This window comes from Lygodium microphyllum, chromosome 18, assembly GCF_053477565.2.
Source record: "Lygodium microphyllum isolate KBCC chromosome 18, Lygodium_microphyllum_v1.1.10, whole genome shotgun sequence".
NCBI lineage: Eukaryota > Viridiplantae > Streptophyta > Polypodiopsida > Schizaeales > Lygodiaceae > Lygodium > Lygodium microphyllum.
The window spans coordinates 102,631,559-102,654,578 of record NC_141152.1 but is presented as its reverse complement, the minus strand read 5'-3'; the positions used below and the strand labels follow the sequence as shown (position 1 = coordinate 102,654,578).

Here is a 23,020-nt window from a genome sequence, read left to right as displayed (position 1 = left end):
CCTCATATTAGAAACAATGGCTAGATGGGTACAGAAGGACTGGTTGAAAGAAATAACAGAGAGACCAAGGTAAACTTTGTTGAAGATGAGAGATGTTCCAACATAGCTTCATATGAGAGCATAGTTCAATGGGTACAGGACTGGTTGAAACAAATGATAGAGAACACTAAGTAAACTTTGTTGAAGAGAAGAGCTGGTGTTTATGAACTACTCACTCAGCTTGTGTCAGTATGGCTTCCCATGCATTCTACATAAATAGAGAACTAAGGAGTTCTCTAAATCAAAATTCTGGTCAAAATCGGTGAGCCTGATCTATCCTAGAAGACAACCTTTATGTTACAGTACTACCGATTGGCATAGTAGTATGCTAGATACTAACAGGAAAACAAATAGAAAGATTGTGTCAAAAGATTGAAGCGAGAGCGTAATTAGGGATCCTACTCCCTTCCACTGACAGGCGCTGCAAACCTCCTTGTAGCACTCAGCCAATCACCCTAGACTACAGCATTGTAAGGCTGATAGCCTGTGGGAAAAACTTCTGTAGAAACATATTTACATCACCAAACAGCAGAAAATACCATCCAAAAAGAGTTAGAACTAACCCAATACTGTTTTTTGAGCCATCAAAATAAGGTTGAAGGAGATCAAAATAGCAAAGTTGTGCTATCAATAAGCATTTAAATCCAAGCTGCCAATACCATTCACCCAGAAAACTTCTAAATGTGTACCTAGGTCTTACAGAAAGGATTGTAATCAGATACAAGGTCAGAGGCTACTGTTTTTTCATAAATAAACATCATGCACATCTGAAGTTAACAAGGACATTGTCACTTCCGAGTTCCTATGCATGTGACTTCATACAGAGCAAATAAAAACATACAAAATTGAACTGATCTTATAAGCAGTAGAACCAACAAAGCAAGCTTGCCTTGCAAGCTGCTGGCATTAAGTCTGATTTTTTGTGTCCAGGAAGCTCACAAAGGCGATATGTGCAGATGTAGTACAGCTGAGTATATGTGAATTTCAACTGTTGTTATATGCCAGCATGTGCAGATGATTCTTCAAACGATACAAGTCTTGTGAAAGCTGATAAATCAAAGCTCTCATGGTCATGAAAATATGACAAGTTTCAACTTGCACCTCCTGACACATAGCTGAGATTGCAATTAAAGACTGTCTGAAGATAACTGCAGATCAGCCAAGTGCGCTAGAATGGCCATCCCTTATATTATGTCCACCAAAATTGCCCATTGCCATTGATCTCTGAGCAAAATCTAGAAGAGATTTACGCTGATGTTCATTCATGTGTGGCAGGCTCGACTTTAGAAGGTCCACAGGCATTTCCTTGCTCATTTTCTCTGCAGCAGCTGAGCTGATAACTGCTGGATTTCCTGGTGAGGACATCATTAGGGAGTGCATGATGCCATCAAACTTGTTTGTGCAATACTTGTACAGTAAAATAAAGAAGTTATCAAAAGCTGCTTGCCAGATTCTTCTCTCCTCAAGTGGAAAACTGAAATTTCGATCTGTCAAAAGATTTGTGGCCCTCTCAAGCACAGATCTCAATATTATAGTTGCACCATCCCCAGATGGACTGCCCAGAGGTCGCAGTGGAGGTGGTTCAGGAGACAAAACCACAGCTGCTAAGCAAGCAGTCAGTGTAGATAAATCCATCCTCATAACACAGTTTGCTACTGTATTAGCCAATCCAGACGTGGTCGCAGATGCACCTGAATCAAACAAAAAACGAAGGTGGCGGAAAATGGCCCTACAGACAATATGAGTTAGGGGGCTGCCTTGTGGCAAAAGCTGGAGATAACGATGTACAAGCTTTCGCCCTTTGGGTAGGGAAACTAAACGTAAAAATACATAGTCATTTTTTGAATCAAGTTCTGAGAAATGCCCATTTCTTTCCCTCAGAAATGGATCACTGTTAACAATCCAAGGATCCACTAACTGCAATGAGGCAGCCAGGCCTTCTAGTAACATCTGCCTGCGCCTTCTCAGTTGAGCACCACCATCAGGAACCTGAGTCACTGACAAATATCTGTCAATATCATCCACATCCAAAAGGAGACACAGCCCATCCTCTATGGCAATGCGGGCTGCCAGCATTGGCTCTTGTTCCAAAGGCCTGTCACACAGTTTGGTGTGAAAATTTTCACTAGAAGCATCTGGACCAGAGCCATTCTCAACCTCCAATAATGGTCGCGGCCTTCTAATTGAGGAAAAAGGGACTTTACCCAATCCATCTACTGGAACAAAAGCAGGAGGCATGGCTGGAGCACGAGTATGAGGGGTCTCTCGGATGGAGGAGGGAGCAAAACGACGGCGACCATGAGAAGTCCCACTTGCAATCTTTGCTTGAACAGCTTGATGGTAATAGTCATCAATATAAGGGTCATTGCTGTGAGTTGCTGCAAGCTGAATCCTAGCAATACTTTCTATTTCCTCTGCAGTCATGTACTTTGACCTGAATTGCAGGCGGGCAGTGCTCCTGTTTAGGATATTATTTGACTCGTTAGGAGCATGTTGATATTGTCGTCCTGTTTGTCTGGTTCTCTGTGGAAAGTCATTACGATGATCCCGTAGGTCACCAATATTGAAATAGTCACCAGGTTTGCCCATCAATGGTGGTGCTGATGGTTGAGGGTTGTACACTGGTGGTTGTGCATATACAGGAGGAGGAAGCCTAGTATGCCTTTGCAGCATTCCCTGGGGAGGTGAAGACGCATGGGGCATTTGAGGTTGCATAAATCCAGGTATTAATCCTGCTGAGACACCAAGCTGCATACTTGGACTCATCCATTGTCCTGGGATTGCTGGAGTGTTGAAGACTTGATTCCCTCCAAACTGTGCATGTGATGGGGGTGCCCCTCCTACAGGTAAGGATCGAGGAGATGATACATGAGGTCTATAATGGAGGGGCATGTTTCCTTGAGATGCTGCTGCAACCTGTTGCCGATTATTTTGAACTGTTGGTGGCATCATTTGAGGACGGCCAGAAGGATACCTAGCAACAGGAAATGACGACTGAGAGAACCCTTGTTCCTGTTCTCTCCATTGCCTCTGTAAAGGATAGTTAAATGCATGTGGTCCTCGAGCTTCCTGGTATTGATGCCAGTTAAAAGCATCTTGATCCACTTCATGATCATGAGACGAATTCAACTGAAGTTTCTGGAAAGAACACACAACAATTAGTACAATTCAAGACTGAAGGTTCTGGCAAGAACACATGACAATTAGTACAATTCAAGAATCATCCCTGCCTACACTGCCTTGCAACTAGTTGTCAAATAACATCAATTCTGTGTATGTAAGAGGACATTCCAGATGCAGTATCTCTATTCTAGACTGCATTAGCAAATCTACATAATTTTTCTGATTTTCTACTGTGATGATTGATGCCAGGCTGGAGATTCTGGCCTTCTGGTCATTCTTGTAATCCTAACCCTATATAGTTATGTCATTGATCTGTGGCTAGAAGATAATATGCAATGAGAGATAATATGGGACCGGGGATAGGAATGAGGATGAGTGACAGCCAAAACCAGGGAATGGACACAGCACATTAAAATATGCACTTTTAGCTTGATAAACAGTTTTCAACTCATTACACTGAACTATGCTTAGAGAGAGAGAGAGAGAGAGAGAGAGAGTGCGTGCATTCGTGCGTGCGTGCGTGCGTGCGTGTGTGTGTGTGTGTGTGTGTGTGTGTGTGTGTGTGTAAGAAAAAGAAACTGTGTATAAACTTTGGAAACATAGACATACAAAACATGCTATCAGGAATTATCAATGAGTGGCCTTCATAGCCTCATGAAAAAGTGAAATAGTCGTAACAGTGTTGCCTTCGTAACTATACAAACACTCAAAACTGAATAAATCAATCACAATGAAATTCAAGGGTCAAGAAACTTACCATGTAAGAGCTACTGACTTCTGAAATGTCCACAGAAAGGTCATCTGGCTGAGATACCGCATCCAAACCTTCACCCTAAAGGAATCAGTTGACATTAACCAGAAATTTAGCATTTAACAGTGTAAATGAATAATTAATAATTATGATCGTGTGCAAGCAGATATTTTACTTCTTCCTTTTCACTGAAGCACAGAAGCCTCTCATCATCATCCTCGAGGGCACCCCCTAAGCCACCATCATCCTCTTCATCAAGGCCGCCAAGCTCAACCTCTTGGCTTACATCTCCACCAAAGAATGCGTACTGTGAAGCATCAAACCGCTCATCATCTGCAAAACACACACTAATATTAATGCCTTTTTTATATTTGGAGCCATGCAGTCAACACTCCTAGCCCCTTAAGAACTCCAATTATGCTGGATCTTGGATCTATGAGATTTGTAAGTAATTCAACAAGTAATCCAAGATTCCAACATACGCTGGACAAAGAGAGCCACACATATGCAACCTCCCTGCACACATCAGCATGCTACAAAAACCATCTAAACCCAACAATAACCACATTCCACTTTCTCGCGAGAAACTGCTAGCCTCAAACAGTTGACAAGAGGTTTAAATCTTTTATGAATGCAACTTATATGCTGCAAAGGCCATGATAAATTTTTGCGGTAATGAAACTTGTTTTACAAATTTCAACAAGGGACCTCATTCACCGATTAGAATTTGATGGCTGATATGTTAGAATTTGCCAATTCTATGGGCAGTGCCCAATGTTTTAGTCTTTAGTTCTTTTTCATTTCTTAGTGTGAACACAACTAAAGTTATAAGTTGTATCACCACCCTTAAGAGTTAGAGTCAATTAACTCTAGTTGAGTTCGAGCTAGGTCCATCTTAGACCTATCTTGTACCTTTCATTCACATTCTTTCAATTCAGTAAGTACACTCTACTCTTTTACTCCAACACACTCTCATTGTCTCTCTTTTCTATCCTCCATAGCTGGCTGTCATTTTCCAACGTTTGGTATCAGAGCAAGTTCTACACATGGATTCAGTTCAGCCACCGTCAACCGGTGCCGCCCCACCTAAGATCTTGTTGCTGTCAGCCAGCTCTCTGCCCGAGGAAGAGAAGGACCAGCTGCTGCTGTTTTCAGCCTGTGCACAACCCTAGCGCAGTCCCGTCCACAGCCTACACGCAGCCTGAGGAGCTACTGTTTTGGAGGAGCTGCTGCTATTTTCAGCTCTACCCCTTATTTTCCCACCTCTGCCCACCATATTCTCAACCTACCTGTGATTTTCTGCAAACCCTTTTCAGATTTGGTGTTTTTTCAAAATTTCTGCAATTTCCCATCCATTTTGGCCATCTCAGCTCGTGCCGCCCAAAATTTGGGGGTTTTGTCAATTTTCACTCAAATTGACAACCAATTCAAAGAAATTTCTTTGACATTCCCGCCAAAAATTTGGAGTTTTTACCCAATTCGCAATCCCACCTGCAAATCTTCATTGGAAACGCTGACATTGCACAATTCCATTGACATTTGTGCAAGAAATTTGGGGTTTTTTGTCCCAAGGGCTCCGATACCACATCCCAAGGCAGATTCTAGCTATTTTGTTATTGGCACACACCTTGATGTTATAGTCAAATTGAGCAAAAAAAAAATTGAAATTTTTCAATAAATTTTGGTAAAAATCAGCATTAAGTTGCTATAATTTATACTTTTGAGGGCATGCGTTACATGGCAAGTGTGGTATAGTAGTGCATTGTTGTTATTTCTTGGCTAAGTGTGTTGATTTGGGCCGAATTGAGCACACTTTGGCACTTGTGTGACAGTTTGGTACTTGTTGCATAATCCCAAGGGGATTTTTTGTGCTCTGAGGAGTACAATCTCTACTTTAGCATAGAAGTATTAGGCTGCAGATTTTTGTCTATTACTAACAGCATGGCACATCAAGGAACTAATAATTAGAACAATATCCTTGGTGTCCTCACTCAAGAGGACAAACTTGATGGATCAAACTAGTCGTCGTGAAGTTTTATGGTCCGCAACCTTCTTGTAGCAAAGGACTTCTGAAACTATGATATATGTTATAGGTGATTTGCAATGACTAAGAGGTCTTGCACTTGAAACACCTCAACATAACGCTAGAGGACAAGCTGCTGGTGTTGTTGCCCCTCTCTCTCTCCTACCGAGGATCAAAGGAGATGGGACTCAAAAGATGCACAAGCACTTTCTTTGATTGCCTTGTTAGTGAAAAGATAGATCATTCCACACATTCGGTCTTGTAAGACCTCAAATACTTGAACGTATGTTTACAGCACGTAACAAGGCCAGAATATCTTCTCTGTAAAGAGTTGGCCAATGTAAACATGGATGAGAATGATAGCATGATAGATCACCTTACTCACATACAGGATTTACATGAGCAGTTGCTCAATGTGGATGAAATCATTCAAGATGCTAAATTGCTAAGCATCACACTGAACTCTCTTTCAGAGTCATATCTTAGTTTCTACACCTCTTTGATAATGTCTTTTGTGGGGGAGGAGGGGGGGGAAGCAGCCCCTTACATTTGTGGAGTTGGAAGGCCTCTTGTTGCAAGAGGAACGGACTCGGAAGAATGTTACATTGCATTCAGAAGATGTGGCTATGCTTTCCAACTTCAAGGGCAAAGAAAAAGCCAAGCAAAATGCAAAACATCAGCAAAAGAGTGATACTGGACAACTATTAAAAAATGCTATCCAAGACATAGAAAAGTCTAAAAAGAAGGAGAAGTGTCATTATTACAAAAAGCCAGACCACTATATTGATGAATCCCATAAGAGATTAGCCAAAGAGAAGAAAAATGACTAGTTTGGCTGTCCAAGAGACATCAACCAACAAATCAACTAATGGTGTTATATTAATAAGGTAAATTACGGGAAACAGGCACGAGAGATGACCGTCTGAGGGCCTTGGGCGCTCGAACGGGGTTTAGGGGAGCCTAGAATTAAAGAGAGTCCAGGAATAGTAGGACTCACCAAGAAGTGACGGCTGGCAATCGGATCACAATGGGAGTTGCTAGCAATTAACTAGGCAAGGCTGGGAGAAAAAACGTATCTCGTGCCCCTATTGAGAATCGGACTATGAGGTCTTCCGTTCTCATCATCATTACCTCCTTTCTTCATTGAATCGCCATCTCGACTACAACATTGGTATCAAAGCCGCCATCGCATCCTGCTAGAGCCGTTGGGTCTTGTTTCAACCAGCGGGTCCTGATTTCGTCAGTTATTCACAAAGTTTTTTTTTCGGTGTCTTAAGGCGTGACGGTCAGGCGACTAAGGCGAGGGTCAGGCGAACTTGACGGACACGTCACCCGTCATCCGTAATTACTGGCCGCAAGGAGACGTATACCGTGAGACGGTACTCCACATGCCACACGTCATACACGACTGTCTTCGGAGAGCAGTAATACAACGACAGTCAAATCCGTCACCAGCCGACTGAAGTCAGTGAGACTTGTCCTATATATAGAAGACATACTGATGGTTCACGTGACCATTAAGAAGGGGGATATTTAGTCCCCTTCTTACTAGTCGTTTCTGCCAATAAGCTTCATTTCCAGCGTGACCGGCTTAGTTCGGGAAGATAAAAATTATCCCTCACTCTTCGGGCTTATTAATAAAACCAGCAACAATTGCCCTGTCATTATAACTAGGGAAGTACTTTACTTTGTATGCAAATTTCTTATCTTTGCTTTCCAATTCCAGTGTATTAATGGCAGAAAAAGGGAAAGAGGGAATAATGGAAGGTTCTAGTTCTGGGGACCACCCTATGGTAGATCCCCATGAAATGAAGATACAAGAAGAACAGTGGGAAGAATTCTTTGCCACACGAGAACAATTTGATGATCTAACTGCTCGTGTGCAAGCACAGGGGGTTCAAATGGAATTTTTAACTCAAACACTCACCGAAATAAAATCTCAATTAACTTTATTACTAGAAAGGGATAAAAATAAGATAGAAACCTCAGATATCCCATCTTCATCGAAAGATTTAGATGTGACTATATGAGATCCTAAGGAACCCCACCATAAGTTGAGGGATAATCCAGTTCTAAAAGATATGAAACCCCCTTAGTTTCACGGGGAGGAAAAAGATAGAAATAAAGACACTATCTTTAATTTTCTCCAAAAATGGGAAGATTTACACAAACTTAAAAATACTCCACCACATCTCCAAGCGCTGGAGGCCAGTTTAACTTTAGGGCCAAAGGCGTATAAATGGTGGCGAACTTTAAAGGAGGCAAATAAAATACCTGAAACTTGGGCTCAATTTGAATCCGTCTTTTTGAAAGAATTCCTTCTTGAAAATGAAATGGAAAGAAATTGGGAAGATTGGGATTATGTCAGACAAAAGGGAAGACCCCTGCTGACATATTGGGAGAAATATCGTGAGATAATCCTCAAATTGGAAGGAATAGATGAATTTCAAAAGACACGAGGATTCATTAGGGGACTAGATAAGGCTTGTAAAAAGGAAGTAAAAAGGAGTTCACCTAAGACGCTGGAAGAGGCAATTAAATTTGCATTAATCAATGAAGATAGTACGTACGCGTCCAGGTACACTCGCTAGTCTCATTGATACGGAGCCCAAGTCTAAGGAATTGGAAACCTCAAAATTTGTAGGCAAATTTAAAAGGAAAATGCCATTTTTTAAGGGCAAGAAACAACCTTTTGAAAAGAAACAATATGTAAGACCAAAGTTAAGTCCAGATGACTTTGATAAGGCCAAAAAAGAAAAGCTGTGTTTCAATTGCCTATCCCCTAACCATGCTGCTTGGAATTGCCCTCGAAGGAAAAAGGGGGAAGACAAAGGAAAGGATAAGGACAAGGGCAAAGAAAAAGAAAAACAAATCCATGTAGTGCAGACTCTAGAATTAAAGGAGCATGAAGGGTATAAATCTTTAGAAGTCTTGCACAAGGATGTCCAACATAGGTATTGTATGTCAACTTCTATGTGGCAACCTACCTTTGGGCCACATGATTTAGTTAGAGTACATGGATTGATAGCTGGAAAGAGGGTTAGAGTCATGATTGATGACTCTGCTACCCACAATTTCATAAATTATGCACTTGCCAAAAAATTGAAACTTCCCCAATAAAAGAGTGGGCATCAATATGTTGTTCGTATGATGCAAGGTCAAGATAATAAAATATGGGATACAATGGTATCCAATTTGGAAATTGAGATCCAACGATATAAAGATAAACTTGATTTCCAAATTATGAATATGGAAAGAGCCGATATTGCTTTAGGGAGGGAGTGGCTATGGGCATTGGAACCATCCTTAAAACGTAGTTATCATCATAATACACTGGAATTTGAAAGGGATGGTAAGACTTTTGTGATTCAAGGTGAACATGAAGTATCTGATAATCCTTTGTTGTGTTCCACTGAGGTTCAGAAGCTAATAAAGAAGGAAGCTTGTGAGGTATATATGTTATGGTCTCTTCCTGTACAAAACACTTTTACTTTCTGTAATATAAAGCAACAATTTTCTTATGTTTGTGGGTTGAATGTAAATAATAAATCAAGTAGTTTATTAGATGAATTTAAAGACATGTTTCCTTCTAATTTACCAAGTGGCCTTCCACGAGATAGAGATGATATAAATCACCCAATTGATACAAATAAGGATACACACCCTATTTCTAAACCACCGTATAAATTAAGTGAAACACAGCACCAAGAAGTTGAAAGACAAATTAAGGATTACCTTGATAAAGGATTTATACAACCCAGTAATTCACCTTGGGCTTCGCCAATTTTATTAGTAAAGAAAAAAGATGGTTCTATACGACTTTGTATTGATTATAGAGCACTTAATAAAATAACGGTGAAGAATAAATTTCCTATGCCCAGAATGGAAAATCTTTTTGATCAATTACAAGGGGCAAAATTCTTCACAAAGATAGATTTAAGATCAGGCTATCACCAAGTAAGAATTAAGGCACAAGATGTTCCTAAGACAGCATTTCGTACTAGATATGGGCATTATGATTTTTTTGTGATGCCTTTTGGCCTCACTAATGCACCAGCTACCTTTATGAAGCTGATGAATAGTGTGTTACGGCCCTATCTAGGACATTTTGTAGTAGTCTTCTTGGATGATATCTTGATCTTTAGTAAATCAAGAGAAGAACATTTGGAACACTTACAATTGGTATTCCAACTGTTAAGAACACATTCCCTTTATGCAAAGAAAACTAAATGTGAATTCTTCGCACAAGAGGTCAAATATTTGGGGCATATTATCTCGAAAGAGGGAATCAAGATGGATCCAGAAAAAGTAAGGGCAATTATTGAATGGCCATCTCCAAGGAACCTGGAAGAGCTGCAGATCTTCCTAGGTTTATCTGGATTTTATCGTAGATTCATTCTAGATTATGCCAAAATAGTTGTTCCAATGACAGACCAACTTAAAGAGAAAGGAAAGAGCTTTAATTGGGGAACAGACCAAAATGAAAGTTTTCAAAAACTTAAGGTAGCTATTGCTACAGCTCCAATATTATTACTTGTGGATCCCAATAAACCATTTGTGGTTGAAGCCGATGCCAGTGATAAGGCGATAGGCGCGATCTTATTACAAGAAGGTCGACCAGTTGCTTTTGAAAGCAAAACATTAGACCGTGCAAAACAGAATTATTCTGTTTATGAGAGGGAGCTGTATGCAATAGTACATGCAATGAAGAAATGGAGGCACTATTTGTATGGTGCCAAACTTTTGATCTTGTCGGATCATGAAAGCATTAAGTGGCTTAATGACCAACCGGATCTACAAGGGCGTAAAGCCAGCCGAACTCTTCCAAGAGTTCGACTATTGAGATAAGATATAGAAAAGGAAAGTATAATATAGTGACTGATACACTCAGCAGAATGCCCATCATAAATGAATTGAGTTTTACTCAGTTCACTTCCGATTTGCTTGAATCTTTAAAAGGAAAATGCCAAGTTGATCCGGCATATTCCAATATATGGGAAGCAATAAAAAATGGGGATCCAAATGAAAGTGCTTCTACTGAGGAAGGAATATCTGAGGATGCTCAACAAGGAAATGGAACATCAAGGGTTGCTCAAACCGGATTCAAGTGGAAGAATTTTACCATTGATAATGGTTATTTACTCTACAAGGGTAGGGTATGTGTCCCGAAAGATAAAGAAATAAGGCGCCAGATACTCTTTGAGTGTCATGATACCCCTAGCGCCGGACATCCAGGAGTTAATAAGACTTATAGTCTTATTAAAAGGCAGTTCTATTGGCCTGGAATGAATAAGGATGTCCTTGACTATGTGGTCAAATGTAATAAATGCCACGTTAATAAAGCTGAAAGATTGAAAATGGGAGGACTTCTCCATCCATTAGAGATTCCTTCAGGAAAATAGGAGAGTATCTCCATAGATTTTATTGTTGCATTACCCAGAACACAGAGGGGGCACGACTCTGTGTGGGTGATTGTGGATAGGTTAACCAAAATGGCTAGGTTTATTCCAACTTCAACTGATGTTAAAACACCAGAATTGGCTAGATTGTTCGTAGAGAACATATACCGATTGTATGGCCTTCTGGCAAATATAGTTTCTGATCGGGATAGAAAATTTGATAGTCAATTTTGGTGTGCGGCATTTAGGAAGTTGGATACTAAACTTAGCATGAGTATGGCAGACCATGTAAAATATTACACGGCGCAGCGAACAGAATCTGAGAAAGAGATAGGGAGTACACAACAGATAAGAGGAGAATCAGTAAATTCTTTAACTCCAAACAACTGATACAAAGATGGCTCTGTCCACCCGTGCGCTTCCACTGTGTGAAGCTTAGATGGCGATCTAGACAGAAGATAGGTGAAGAGCTTAAGGCTAGTTGGAACAACAACTCTGACTGGGTGAAAGATGAGTGTAAGATGGCTGCGAAGGAGTTTAGCTTTTATAGCCCGCGAAGGTCGTTAGGTCGGCCTGCTGATCGACCTACCATATGAGCCTCCACTAGTCGGCCAGGGAATATTCCCTTTACCATCGGGCGGGGGGCCGTTGGCCCCCCTGGGACCCCCCAGCCAAGGGCCGCTCCCGCGGCCCCCGGACCCCACAATAGGGGCCCCTTTTAACTTCCTTACACCGCAACTCGATGCAATGCACCTCGAGTTGCTACCAGCTTAACCACTCCGTCTAACCCAAAGATTAGACCCACAATGGTCACCTTTTTGCCATCCGGTCACATAGACATCATCTGATATACAAGTCAGGACTCTACCAATGTCCGGGCTCACACTTGGCTTCTCCTCATAATGGGGGCCTTACAACTTTGAGCACCATGGATCATTGGTAGCACCTAATGAGGGTGGGGCATTGATCATATCTAGCACCCCCCCTCAATGTCCACCCATAGGTGAACTATCTCCTCGGCCCAATGCCGAGTCTCTGAAGATGAACTTGAAGCAGATCCTTTGTAAGTGCTTTGGTGAAGATATCTGCTCCATTCTCCTCTGTTGGACAGTAGACCAATTCCACTATCCCATCCTCCATCAAATCACGCACATAGTGATACTGGATCTCTATATGTTTGGTGCGTGCATGAAACACTGGATTTTTGGCAATGGCGATGCAACTCTGATTGTCACATCTCAGCACAGTTGGTTCTTCATCCTGCACTCCCATATGCCATAGAATCCTTCTCAACCATACGGCCTCACATGCAGCAAAACAAGCTGCCTTGTACTCTGCTTCAGTAGAAGACAATGCCACTGTTGGTTGCTTCTTACTAATCCAAGAGAAAATTCCTGAACCCAAAGAGAAACAATAACCAGAAACTGACTTCCTGGAATCAATGTCTCCTGCCCAATCTGAGTCACAGTTTCCCACAAGAGAAGTTCCGAAACTGTATGTGATACCATAGTCAAGAGTTCTCTTCAAGTATCTGAGCACCCGCATCCCAGCCTTCCAATGACTCTCATGAGGTTTGTTTGAGAACCTGCTCAAAACACCAACAGCAAAACTGATATCTGGTCTGGTGTTACACAAGTAGATCAGACTGCCGACCAACCTCCTATACCTCCCAATGTCTGCTAGTGTTGATGTATCCTCGACGGATAACTTTGCATTCACCTCCATAGGTGTAGCTATCTCCTTGCACTCGGTCATGCCAAATGCCTTCAAGATCTCCCATGCATACTTCTTCTGAGAGATGAAGATCTTTCCTGGCTCTTGCCAGACTTCAATCCCCAAACAATAGTGCAGCAAGCCCAAGTCTGTCATTTCAAACTCAGAACTCAAAGCCTTTCGAGTTTGGTTGATCATATCTTCATAGTCACCTGTAATAAGAAGGTCGTCCACATATAGGACAATCACTACAGACTTTTTACCATCCCTGTAAACATACAAGTTAGCATCTGAGGCACATCTTTTGAAGTTTAGGTTTAAAAAGAACCTATCTATCCACTGGTACCATGCTCTGGGGGCTTGTTTCAGCCCATACAATGCCTTCTTCAGTTTACACACTTTGTTCTCAGAATGGGGGGCCTCAAACCCTGGTGGCTGAGCCACGTACACCTCCTCCTTGAGGTCACCATTTAAGAACACTGACTTAACATCCATTTGGTACACTGGCCACTTCTTGTGGGCAGCCACTGCAAGTACCGTGCGAATAGTGGTCATTCTGGCAGTTGGGGCAAATGACTCTTGAAAATCAAACCCTTCAACTTGTGAAAATCCTTGGGCAACCAGTCTAGCTTTGTACTTTTCTAAGGTACCATCAGCTTTGTACTTTACCTTCCAGATCCACTTGGTGCCAATAACCTTTCGCTTTGCTGGTCGATCCACTAGCTCCCAAGTGTCATTCTTCATTATGTTGTCATACTCTGCCTGCATAGCAGCCTTCCATGATGGATCTGCAAGTGCTTCTTCTAAGTCAGTTGGCTCCTTTACTTCTCTCATAATCTCAACCATCAAGGCCATATTGACTATGTGAGCAGAAGCCCTCCTTTGCTCCTCTATTCTCTGAGACCTCCTTGGTCCGTCTGCCTTCTCCTCAACAGATGCAGGCATAGGATTATTGTGGTCATAGAGCTGCTTCACCCAGCGCGGCAATGGCTTTTCCGGTGGGGTGATGTCAGGTTGGTGAACTTTTTCCTCATCATCTGAAGATGATGCTTCCTCCTACTTAAGGATAGGGATAGCTCTCGGGACAGGTTCATAGTGGACTACTTCTTCGCTTGATGATAAAGTGGAAGAACTTGCCTTCTCCTCCTCCACTGTATGCGGCTCCTCCTTGAACACCACATCACGGCTCGCGATGATCTTCTTTGCCTCTTGGTCATATAATTTGTAAGCCTTCTGCTCATCACTATAACCCAAGACGATACATTTTCTGCTTTTTGGTTGTAACTTGTTTCTCTTCTCATCTGGAACATGTGCATAACATTCACATCCAAAAATTCTGAAATGTGAGACAGATGGTTTCTTACCAGTGTAAGCCTCATGAGGTGTTTTTCCCTTGAGAGCCTTTGTATAGCTCCGATTTAGAATGTAGACTGCAGTATTAACAGCTTCAGCCCAAAAATGGTTAGGCAATCCCTTGCCCTTTAGCATGCATCTTGCCATCTCCACAATGGTGCGATTCCTGCGTTCCACAACACCGTTCTGCTGAGGTGTGTGAGGCGTCGTCAATTGACGCTTGATCCCTTTGCTCTTGCAAAAGCCTTCAAACTCCTTTGAGTTGAACTCACCACCACCATCTGTTCTAAATTTCTTCACACTTTTCCCTGTTTCATTCTCAACAAGTATTAGCCATTCTTTAAACTTACCAAAAGCTTGAGCCTTATCACGAAGGAAGTACACCCACATCTTCCTACTGTAGTCGTCGACAATCAACATAAAATAAGAAGATCCCCCCAAAGCCTGTGTAGGCATCTTACCACACAAGTCAGCATGCACCAACTCTAGAGGAGCCTGTGCTCTATTCTTGCTTTCTTGTGGAAATGCCTTTCTCTGTTGCTTGCCCATCATACAAGCTTCACATGGTTCCTTCAATTCAGTTATTGTAGGTAGGTGAGCAACCATACCTTGCTTTTGCATCTCCTTCAATACTGCAAATCCAATGTGTCCAAACCTTTCATGCCAAAGCTTACTTGTGCCCACTCCAGCGGTGGCTGTAAGAGCACTTAGCTCATACAGGTTGTTCCTTCTTTCTCCTTTGCCAACAATTGTGCCAGCACTATCAATAATTTCTGCACCTGTCTTCTTGAACCTCACTTCATGACCAAGATCAGTTATGGCAGCAACTGATAAGAGATTTCTCCTGATTTCGGGAACATACAACACATTTGAAAGCTTTTTGACTTCACCATTTGCAGCAACAAAAGAAATAGTACCTGTGCCCGCAGCAGGGCATTTAGCATCATTTCCAACCGTCACAGTGATGGATTCTTGTAGAGGCTGCATAGAACTGTATAGACCTTTCTTGTTGGTCATGTGACGGGAGGCCCCACTATCCAACACCCAAGAGTCAGTGGTAGATTCTTCTTGCGCCGAGGAGCACACTTCCTCAATGGTCGCCATGAATAATTCCAGCTCTGCTTCAGCCGTATTGGCTGTCTCTTTCCCTTTACTTTTAAGGGTACCATTCTTTTCATCTGCCTTCTTGACACGACAATCTGCAATTGCATGTCCTTTCTTCTTACAGTAGAAGCACTCTCCTTGAAACTTCTTGCCGCCCTTCTTCTTTTTGTCACCATCATTTTTGGTGGAGGAAACACCTTTGCTTTTTGCATTGGCAGAGAATGCAGCATCTCCATTGTTGCTTCCTTCTCGGGCTTTCAGCCTCAACTCCTCCTCCATTAATAATGCACAAAACTCCTCAAAAGTCAAAGCTTGAGGTCTCACCTGAGTATTAAGGGCAGTTATAGTCCATCAAACTTTTGTGGACAGATCCGAAGACACCTCCGAGCTAGCTCTTCGCTAGTCTTTTGTATCCCAGCGCCAGCCATCTGGTCGCGCAGATTCTTAATCCGAGTGATGAATGCTTCAACTGTCTCTCCTTCAGCAAACTTCTCCGCTGCTAGTTGATTCTCCAAGTTTTGAATCCTTGTTTGGTTTCGTGTTTCATACTGACTCCTTAGTACATTCCAAGCCTCTGACGCTTTGGTTGTATGCTGAATCAGAGTCAAAACACTGTCAGAACAGCTTGTAACTAAGGCACACAATGCATCTGCATTCCTTCGTTTCCAAGCTCGTAGAAGATCTTCGTTGAAGGTTGGTGGACGAATCCTCAGTGTTTGAATAGCCGGTACAGCAGCACCACCTCCTGCACCGCTTCCTGATACGCCAAATCCGCTTCCCGGAGTCGACATAGTTTCTCTTTGCTGTTGAAGCCTTTGCCTCTTGCACGCTCTCCGATCTCTAGAGCCCCCTGGGCTCTGATACCATGAAAATATTACACGGCACAGCGAACAGAATCTGAGAAAGAGATAGAGAGTACACAACAGATAAGAGGAGAATCAGTAAATTCTTTAACTCCAAACAACTGATACAAAGATGGCTCTGTCCACCCGTGCGCTTCCACTGTGTGAAGCTTAGATGGCGATCTAGACAGAAGATAGGTGAAGAGCTTAAGGCTAGTTGGAACAACAACTTTGATTGGGTGAAAGATGAGTGTAAGATGGCTGCGAAGAAGTTTAGCTTTTATAGCCCGCGAAGGTCGTTAGGTCGGCCTGCTGACCGACCTACCATATGAGCCTCCACTAGTCGGCCAGGGAATATTCCCTTTACCATCGGGCGGGGGGCCGCTGGCCCCCCTGGGACCCCCCAACCAGGGGCCGCTTCCGCGGCCCCCGGACCCCACAATAGGGGCCCCTTTTAACTTCCTTACACCGCAACTCGATGCAATGCACCTCGAGTTGCTACCAGCTTAACCACTCCATCTAACCCAAAGATTAGACCCACAATGGTCACCTTTTTGCCATCCGGTCACATAGACCTCATCTGATATACAAGTCAGGACTCTACCAATGTCCGGGCTCACACTTGGCTTCTCCTCATAATGGGGGCCTTACAACTTTGAGCACCATGGATCATTGGTAGCACCTAATGAGGGTGGGGCATTGATCATATCTAACAGACCACCCGCAAACTAATGGGCAAACTGAAAGGGTTAACCAAATCCTTGAAGATATGCTCAGGGCATATGTAAGTAAAAGGCAAACTAATTGGGAAGAGTATACCGATAGCAAAGTTTGCATATAATAGTGCCAAGCACACTTCCACTGGGTGTAGTCCATTTATGTTAATGTATGGGTTTCAGCCCAGAGCTCCTCATACAGTAGGACTGCATAAGGAAAAGGTTCAAGCAGCCAAGGACTTTTTGGAGGATATGAATAGTATGTTAAAATTTGCTCAAGAAAATATTAAGAAAGCTCAAAATCGAGCTAGAGCTTATGTAGATCCTCACCAAAGAGACGTCTCCTTTGAAGAAGGATAATTGGTCTATCTTAAAGTGCCTGAACAAACTAAAACCATGAAAACGGGACAATGTCCAAAGCTTTTACCCAGGTATTGTGGTCCTTTCACAATACTTAAAAAGGTGGGAGAACGGGCTTACAAGCTCCAACTACCTACTGGTAGTAAAATACATCCAGTTTTTCATGTGAGTAAGTTAAGGAAGAAGTTGGGTGATTTGGATAATTTAATCTTAAATGATAACATTGAGGAGCTATTAGATGACCAATCTAATCCACATGAACCAGAAAGAATATTAAATATTCGTAGCAGACGAACAAGGAATACTATTTATCAAGAATGTTTGGTCAAGTGGAAAGATTGTTCAGAAGAAAGCTCAACATGGGAGCGAGTAAGTACCCTAAGAAAAAGGTTTCCCAATTTATAGTTAGACCTTCCAAGTATCATTTTCGAGGACGAAACTGATTCTTAAGGGGAAGGAAATGTTATATTAATAAGGTAAATTACGGGAAACAGGCACGAGGGATGACCGTCTGGGGGCCTTGGGCGCCCGAACGGGGTTTAGGGGAGCCTAGAATTAAAGAGAGTCCAGGAATAGTAGGACTCACCAAGAAGTGACGGCTGGCAATCAGATCACGATGGGAGTTGCTAGCAATTAACTAGGCAAGGCTGGGAGGAAAAAACATATCTCGTGCCCCTATTGAGAATCGGACTATGAGGTCTTCCGTTCTCATCATCATTACCTCCTTTCTTCATTGAATCGCCATCTCGACTACAACAAATGGTGATACTTCAACCAACTTTGTGAAGGAGAACCATTCATTCTGACTTGCAATTATGATTCTTCAATGGCTGATTCAGCATTTAATGCTGCCGAAACGCATCAAACATGGTATTTTAACGGTAAAGCTTCAAAGCACATCACTTCTAGGAAGTGTTTCCTCTTTGCATTCAACCCTTGCTAGGAAGCGCGTTACATGTGCGAATACCAATAGTTATGATGTTTATGGCATTGAGATAGCCACTATTACTCTTGCAGATACTTCTGATATCGTGCTTCTAGATGTCTTGTTTGTACCTAGCATTACAAAGAGCTTGTTGTCTATCTCTACTTTTAACAAGCATGGCTTTCAAGTCATCTTTGATTCTGCGTAAAGTAGGATGCCCAAGACCGGATGCTAGAATGCTATCAGGAGACCTTGACCACGAGGGATCCAAGTTTCAAGTCAATCCTAGTGGATTCGTCCGCAAACGTTCTATTGCGAGGCGGACTCGAGAAACCCTAGGCGACAAACCCCATGACATTCCATGGGAGTGCCAAGCGGCGTCACTTAGATTCGTCTCTCAATGGACCACTAAAAACGTGCCTGGACAGCCGATAGGCGGGCACGTTACAATGAAAGTTTTTATCAATAGGGATGCACTATTTGCTGAAAATGCTGCATTTTCACATTATCAATTTCAAATGCCAATCACCCATGGCATTGGTCATATCTTTGAGGGTCTCTTGCCACTTTCTGTGGAGTCTGTGCCTACTATAAATGGCCGAACAGACATAATACAACAAGCTGTCGCTACACCATATGCACCTAAACAACAAGGTATTGATGATGGTTTTCCACATACAATGGAAGATGCAATACAGCATGAAATGGCTGTTGTAAATGCACTAAAAACAATCCCGCGATGGCTGTCATAAACTCTCCAAGAGAGTAAAATGGATGCTCCTTTAGCTCAATGCACTAGAAGGGCTGCTAGACATGCAGCACATGATACATGGGGAGCCCGTTTGGCTGATTTTACGAAAGTAGATGATTGTGATGAGCATGTATTTATGAGCTCACTGTTGGATGATGATGAGCCTACTTCCTTGGACGAAGCTCAACAAGATGTACATTGGATGCAAGCCATGCAAAATGAGTTAGGCTCTATTGCCACTAACTCTACATGGGATCTTGTGGATTTACCACTTGGCAAAAGGACCATTGGCACAAAATGGGTTTTTAAACTCAAACGCAAGGCTGATGGTACCATTGACAAATACAAAGCACAGTTGGTAGCAAAAGGCTATGCATAGAAGAAGGGCATAGATTATGAAGAAACTTTTGCTTCTTCATCCCGTATGAGTATGGTTTTGGTTGGAAGGTATATCAGTTGGACATTAAGACAGCATTCTTGAATGGGGATTTGCATGAGGATATTTATGTGTCACAATCTCTAGGGTTTGTGGTTAAGGGAAAAGAGCACATGGTATGCAAGCTAAACAAAGCTCTTTATGGTCTCAAATAGGATCCTCATGCATGGTGCTCTAAAATTGATGTATATTTGGCCAGCAAAGGATTCAAAAACAGTCCAATTGCTCCCACTCTATACATTAAGGAAGGGGAGGACTTACTGATTATCATTCTTTATGTAGATGACATGCTTCTCATTGGACCTTCAAAAGTTAAAATTCCAGATTTCAAGGCTGAATTGAAACATGAATTTGCTATGTCAAATATAGGCCGTCCACACTATTATTTGGGGATTCAGTCCACCCAAAATCAACATGGTATCATCATGTCACAGTCACACTATGTGGATAAGCTGTTACATAGGTTTAATATGCAAGATTGCAAACCTACATGTACTCTTATGGAGCCAAGCTTAAAGATGTCTATGCATGATGGTGAAGAGATGTGTGATATTGCAACTTACAACCAGGCTATTGGCTATCTTATTTATCTTTGCAACACACGCCCTAACATTCAATATGCAGTATCTCACGTAAGCACTACACATTGGCAAGCTATTAAGCAGATCTTCACATGCGTGCAAGGTACTCAATCGCATGCATTATTATTTCCCAGGGGAGGACTTGCAATTAGAGACTTATAGTGATTCAGATTGGGCTGGTAATGCAGACACTAGGCAGTCCACTAGTGGAAATTGTTTCTTTCTAGGCCATTCGTGCATTTCATGGCTAAGCAAGAAACAACCTACAATGGCTACCTTCTCTTGTGAGGCTAAGTACAGGGCAGCCTTAATGGCAACAGTGGAATGTACATGGTTGCGCAGATTGTTGGCCAATCTACATTTACCATTGGAGGGTCCTACATGACAGTCAGAGTGATATTGCAATGGCATGAAATCTCGTGTTTCATGCTCGCACAAAACCTATTGAGGTGCATTACCATTATGTCAAAAAGAGATGCTATGCAGGAGAGATCAACTTAATGTATGTTTCTACACTAGAAAATATTACAGACATTTTCACCAAGGCGCTACCTCGTGAGAACTTTGAGTCTTTTTGCAAGTCCTTTAACTTGCTACTCTTTGGAGATTGATCATTCCTATACTTTACTACATTGGCATTGTAGGGGGATGTTAGAATTTGCCAATTCTATGGATAGTGGCCAATGTTTTAGTCTTTAGTTCATTTTCAATTCTTAGTGTGAATACAACTAAAGTTATAAGTTTCGTCACCACTCTTAGAGTTAGAGGTAGAGTCAATTAACTCTAGTTGAGTTAGAGCTAGATCTATCTTAGACCTATCTTGTACCTTTCATTCTCATTATTTCAGTTCAGCAAGTACGCCCTACCCTTTTGCTTCAGTACACTCTCATAGTCTCTCTTTTCTCTCCTCCATAGCCGGCTATCGTTTTTCAACATGGTTGTACTCCAAATTTACCTAGCTATCATTTGCCCAACACATCTTTTCCCAACAAATCAAATTTAGTGTTACAGTCAAACATTTTTCAGCACAGAGATTCAAGATTTATCTAATTAGAAAACACCTGCCTAGGTTTGATCAAAAAGATGGTAATATTCGTCGTATTACATGAAAAACAAGCTCCTTTGAGATTGGTCTACAGCTCAAACCCCTGCAAAGCTCTATCCCCCTCACACCTCTAAACAATCCAACCTTTCTAACCATGTCTTACTTAACTAACTTGTAAAATTCAAATTCATGAAGATGACAATGCGAATGTTAGTCTGTGCACATGCCACAATCCAATCAACTTCAATTAATTGCAATTGCCTCTCCGTAAGCCAAAGCACCCAAGCTTTAAGAGAATTTATGAGTCATGCATAGGCAGAGAAAGTGCATGCTTTGAGAACAACAAAACAAATATGAAAATTTACAAAAGCAATGCATGTGCTGCGAGAGATCCACCATTTGCATCATAGTATTTATTGAGTACAATAAAGCCGAGGATTGGTTAGCCCACATACTGCTGAGCCACAAGTATTATTGCTTAATTATGCTTGAGCCTACACACAATTCTAGCTCATTACATTTCACAAGGACATGAAATTTTATTGCTTTGCTTAGCATTTGAGTAAAAATTAATCAAATGTGCTAATGTGACTTGCATATGTAAGGTGCAAGTCAATTATTTCGTAGTGTGGGACCCAAGACCCCAAGATTTCAGTTGAGGCAAAGTTTGTAATAAGTTATACCTGACAAGTACTAGGTGGTATTTGGTGTCAAATTTCGGCCTAGACCTATTTATTGGCCACTAATGTCAATGGTGACATTAGAGACTAGGCATTAATTAATTAATTAATGCCAGTCTAAAGACTAATAACTGTGCATGGATACTTGGAAGACAATTTGGCCTAGCCAATTTCACTATTGGCTAGCAAAATTAATTTTTTGAAAGAGCCAATACAACAACATGATGTTTCAAATGTGAATGGTCAGCATAAGCAAATGGTAGCAATGGGACAATTGATATATATGCAAGGCCAAGTTGGAAGTACCAATCCAATGCTTTTTGGACAACAGGACATGCACACAATGATGGGACAACCATGGTATTTTGGTGGTGGCGCTAGTTTCTATGCTATGGTGGCTCAGAGACCACATACGGGGATGTATGGCACTACTCCTTATCATATGTAGCAACCAATGTAACATGAAAAGATGCACTTGAATCGTATCCAAGTGTGCATGTCATCCTCGAAATCTGCAATCAATGCATATGCACTCAAAGAAGAAGCAAAAAGTACATCACTATTACTATCATTCTCATGAGTGACTACATTTATCTCTTCTATCTTCACATTGCTCTTCTTTGCAAGCTGGCTGTCCTTTTTCTCAACCTTCTTGTCTTCAAAGTTTTTGTTTTTGCATTTCTCTTTCTTCAATTGAAAGCAGTCATGTTTGTAGTGCCCTTTCTTGCCACAATGATGACACTCCACATTTTTACCACAAGACTTGTTGCATGCTCTATTTTCAAAACTACCCTTTTGCTTAAATCTGCCTCTAGTATGCAATGCATTAGAAGACTTGTTTGCTGAATTATTTTGTCTGTTGTGTTCTTCTATCTGCAAAGAACTCTCCACATCAGAATATAGCAGTTGAGCAGTTGAGTTACTCAAAGCTGTACTGGAAGTATTCCAACTTTCAAATATAGTGCATAGCAAGAAGGTAGCTTTGAACTCATTATCAATATGGAAGTCCAAAGCAATCAACTGACTGAAAATGGAATTAAACTCGTTCAAATGTACTCGCACATGGCTATACCTTCCTTTATACGAAAGTCCATTAACTTTTTCAACCAATAAACCTTGCTGGCTGCACTTTTCTAAGCATACAATTCTTTAAGTCTTTGCCACATTGCATATGCTGAA

The 23,020-nt window shown here is 41.7% G+C and overlaps 1 protein-coding gene across 1 annotated transcript in view; it reads right to left on the bottom strand.

Moving 5' to 3' along the window:
* Positions 1 to 877: 877 nt before the first annotated feature.
* LOC148021213 (topoisomerase II-associated protein) overlaps positions 878 to 23,020 on the bottom strand; it is a 72,459-nt gene continuing 50,316 nt past the window's right edge. The window contains exons 2-4 of the mRNA XM_087699046.1: positions 4,089 to 4,246; positions 3,920 to 3,994; positions 878 to 3,177 (exon numbers count right to left, since the gene is read on the bottom strand). Of these exons, the coding sequence (XP_087555172.1) occupies positions 1,195 to 3,177; positions 3,920 to 3,994; positions 4,089 to 4,246 (2,216 nt within the window). The 3' untranslated portion in view covers positions 878 to 1,194. The remainder of the gene's footprint in view (positions 3,178 to 3,919; positions 3,995 to 4,088; positions 4,247 to 23,020) is intronic.